General features: G+C 46.3%; 1 protein-coding gene and 1 long non-coding RNA gene across 2 annotated transcripts in view; one reads left to right on the top strand and one right to left on the bottom strand.

Annotated features, from left to right (window-relative positions):
* The window catches only part of LOC117940890 (NACHT, LRR and PYD domains-containing protein 12-like), a 32,673-nt gene extending 32,478 nt beyond the window's left edge, over positions 1 to 195 (bottom strand). Inside the window, exon 1 of the mRNA XM_034866012.1 lies at positions 160 to 195. Coding sequence (XP_034721903.1) covers positions 160 to 195 — 36 coding nt within the window. The remainder of the gene's footprint in view (positions 1 to 159) is intronic.
* A 65-nt stretch (positions 196 to 260) lies between these two features.
* Positions 261 to 3,896, top strand: LOC117940900. The gene is made up of 2 exons (XR_004655835.1): positions 261 to 998; positions 3,459 to 3,896. It is a non-coding gene; the product is annotated as an uncharacterized LOC117940900 (long non-coding RNA).
* Positions 3,897 to 3,979: the final 83 nt, after the last annotated feature.

Below are 3,979 nucleotides of genomic sequence, written 5' to 3'. Positions count from 1 at the left end.
TACTAGAACTTCAGCTGTCCGAGCTAATGTGAGCGTGTTGACGTATGAAAGCATCAAACCTGCGTTTTACCTGAAGGAGAAGAGCTGGTATCAGTAGTTCCTCGTCCCCGTTGGCTCAGCACTGTTACAGTGGAGGTACGGGATGCAGGAAGTTTCTACCCAGAAGGTATTGGAACAAACAATGATTGGGTCCATAGTGGAAATAAATGATCTGCCCTTTAGCTAGTGCCCCCCCCCTGGAACCCCCCACTATGGTAACCACTGTCTTAAGATCCTAAAACCAGCTCTAAACAGGAGTTCAACTATAGATTCCATTATGATACCAACAATCATAAACCACAGTGTGAGTCAGACGTTCCCTGGTAGTTGATGTAGTAAATTATAGATCTGATGCCAAAGCATTAATGGCTCGGACCCAAACACCAACGGTCCTTTTTCAGATGCTGTTCCTGTTTCTGTTCAAGTAGAACAAAATCCCCCAAAGTCTTAGAATCAGATGTAAAAAAAGTTTTCCTGTGCTTGTAAAGAGTTAAACACCAAATCCAGGTAAGTTCCGGATACCTTACTGAAGGTTTCTTTGTCTAGTGTTGCCTCATATCTGCCAAAAGAGACTTCAGAACATGCTTTTTAAATCTAATTGGCTACTTTGAGTCCTTGTTAGGGAAGTCCCTGGTTGATGTCATGTTGCTGACTCGGCTCCCTTTTAGCGGACTCTGTCAGGCCTGGGCCTGGAGCCGGTCTCGGACTCTGCAGGTTGAAGCTGCATGTGCAGTGATGTGAACCTTGGACTTCTCTTTGGCAGACACGAGATGTCCCAATCATTCATGCTCGTCACATATTGCAGCTGAAGGATGAGAAACTATTTAGATTTACCAGAGTGAGTCTGAGAGAGAGGAGTGGGACTCGTAATGCTCATTGGATCAGTCGAGTAAAAACAGTAATAATCACATTATTTATCTCTGTTTCCGTGGATACCAGTGGTCATGAAGAAACAAAAGGTACATTAGCAAAGATTATAAAAGTGTTTGCGTTCAGTTCCCAGTCCTGCTGAGTTAAGAGCAGAACCGAGGAAGTGGTCCTTAAAGCTGCTTTAATGAAAGGTGATTGGTTCTACTGAGGGCATGCAGGTGACTTGGCTTTTCCATGGATTCCCATGAATCAAGAACTGGTCGCGGTGTGGCTCCATCCTCCACAGCTTGTGTCAACTTTCGCTCCACTGCTTGCTTCCATCTTGCCCAGAATCCCAGCTGCTGTACTCCAACCATCCAAGTAGCATTGACTAATGCTCTACCCTACCCTTGGATCATGGTCCTCCTATGTTTCCCCTTCTCCTTGTTGTAGCATGTTTATGTCCTACTAAGGCCGGCCTTTCCATGTGTCTCTGTGTCCACCAGTGAGCTGTGTGTCAACTGAGCCTCTGCTGCCTTCCACTGTTGACCTGTTCTCACCTGGATGTCGGCCTGGGAGATTTTAGGGTTGCTTGACTCCCGGTATTGCAGGACCTCAAGACCCAACAACCTTCTAGGGAACCTCCTCACTCTTCTCTGGAAGTCCTCAAGCGCGCACTCTACTGGGTGAGCTAGAGATCCCCCCATGCTTCCAGCTCTTGATTGGTCGCTCGCACAGAGAGAATTACTGAAATGGTACATCCAGTGATCATCCCCTTATCGAGCCTTATCCACTCTGATGTTGTTTTAGAGGAGGCCCTCAAACTAAAGCTGTTGTAGTCCAGTCCGGTCTCAGGACTTTGCTGTGGTGCCAGTTAAGGGAACCTCAACAAGCTTGTTAGTTATCTAGCCGTAGTCATTTATGAGGTCCAACCACAGCAACACCAGGTCCCCCTTGTTCTGTCTGGCTCCCTGTATCAGCTGTGTGACCAAACCTGTGTGCTCCAGACATCCCGGTACCTTTAGGATCTAACCTTTTTGCACCGAGGTGTCGATGCACACAGTCCCTAGGAGGAGACCTATCAGGTACCTTGACACCAAACTGAAGAATAGCTCTCCTACAACACTGAGCAGCTAAATGGTTGTGAAGTTTTCAAAGTTCTCTGAATTCTCCTCCATCGGAATCCACGCCCCGTCCCTTAGGGACTGGCGCTACTCTTTAATCTGCTTCAAGATGGGCTGCTTGGCCAACGGTTGGTGAAGGCAGATTAATCAGAGACTGGAATTGCCCAAGATCTGTCTCCCTCTTTGCTTCACTAAAGGTGTCTCTGAGGTAGCTGTCGGTCTCAGATTTGGAAGTGGTGAGCTGTCCACTGCGTTATCCGCTGCAAATTGCAATCTGCATATTGGCCCCTCTCAGTCCTCCCCCTGCGATACCACTCATTATATTATTAATATTTTGTGAAGGATGTGTTGAAGCTTCCAGAAAGACCTCCTCTCCTCTTCACTCGCTTCCTTTTAATGTCACCTCAGGCTCCTGAGCTCCTTCCTGAGCTGGAGGATCTTGGTCCTTCTCTTGCTCATGATGAATGGGACCTTTGCTGCTTTCTTTTCCTCCAGCCCAAACCCCTAGAGTCAAAATGGAAAGAAGGCCATTGACCTGTTTGCCGTGATCATTTGGTGACAATAAGCGTCAGTGAGGCCTTAAACTGGAGCAGTTTGTTGGAGGAGAGACGCCCAACGCAGCTCGGGAGACATTAGGCTTGTTAGAAATTAAATGCTCCTGGCCTGTAAAGAGGACCAGAGCAGGCGACAGCAGCACTGGGTGTGACAACGATCCACCGTCAAGTCAGAGAGCCGCTTGACTTAATTGTTATTTGGCTAACGTTGGCTTGCTAACTCCGCCTTACCCCCCGCCACATCGATCACAGAAAACAAGCCAAATGAAGCCGTCACTCATGTGGCGATAGCAGTGTGCTTCGTGTTGATGAAGCATTACGTTTATTTGACTAATTTACCAGCTGGCTCTCTGTCTCATAATGTTACTTATCCACTGCTCGTTTATCTGTTACTACAAAACCTCTCCTCCGGGACTTGCCCAAATAAAAAATTTCTGTGACTCTGACCATTCTGCTATGTTGATTTGAATGGAAATGTCTTTTCTATCCATTTCTATGCCCAGATCTCTCTATCACTACAAAGACAATGGTGGGGGTCACTGCTTGAAGGTTCTTGGAGGCTTTCCCCTTGGCTGCTGCTTCTAGGATTGAATCAGGGTCTTTGTCAAACTGGAGCCACTCTTCTCCTTGCTAGCTTGGGGTGACTTTACCAGACGATGTTCTGAATGTGCTGGGCTGAGGCTCGGGTCACCTCACTGGATAAAATATGTTTGGTCAACCATAATGATATTTTAGATGGCTGCATTTTATGTTATTAAAAAGGAAAGATCTTTGAGTTGTTGGTTATTCTCTGGAAGCCAATTCTTTAGTATTAGAGTATTTGTGTACTGAGACTGCATCTGTAAACAAACATCATCATACTTCATATTTGTTATTTTTGTTTCCAATGCAGACGGGATTGTTCCAGTACCAAAGCCACCACGACACATCTCATATTACCAAAAACAGCTTCAGCCAAACCTCCAGAATGAGTTTGTGTGTGCTCAGGAGGGGTGGACCCAGAACAAAGATGGCCGACCTCTGGATGACATCTACACACATCTGTACATCAGAGCTACTGGTGACGTACACATCAACACACAGCATGAGGTCATGCAGCTTGAAGCGGTGAAGCCAGCCGATACAGAGACAACAATTACACCTTGTGACATGTTCAAACACCCCTCTATAGAAGACAAAGCCATAAGGACAGTACTGACCAATGGAATCGCAGGAATTGGAAAAACCTTTCTAGTGAACAAGTTTGTGTTGGACTGGTGTAAAGGAGAAACCAATCAAGATCTCCATCTCATTTTCCCCTTCACCTTCCGCCAGCTGAATTTAAAGAAGGAGGACAAGTGGTGTTTGGCAGAGCTCATTCATGAATGTATCTGGGGGACCAGAGACATCAAAGAAGAAGCTCTCAATCACATC

Source organism: Etheostoma cragini, unplaced genomic scaffold (genome assembly GCF_013103735.1).
Source record: "Etheostoma cragini isolate CJK2018 unplaced genomic scaffold, CSU_Ecrag_1.0 ScbMSFa_367, whole genome shotgun sequence".
Taxonomy (NCBI): Eukaryota; Metazoa; Chordata; class Actinopteri; order Perciformes; family Percidae; genus Etheostoma; species Etheostoma cragini.
Note: the sequence above shows the minus strand (reverse complement) of the source record. Positions and strands in the feature narration are given on the sequence as shown.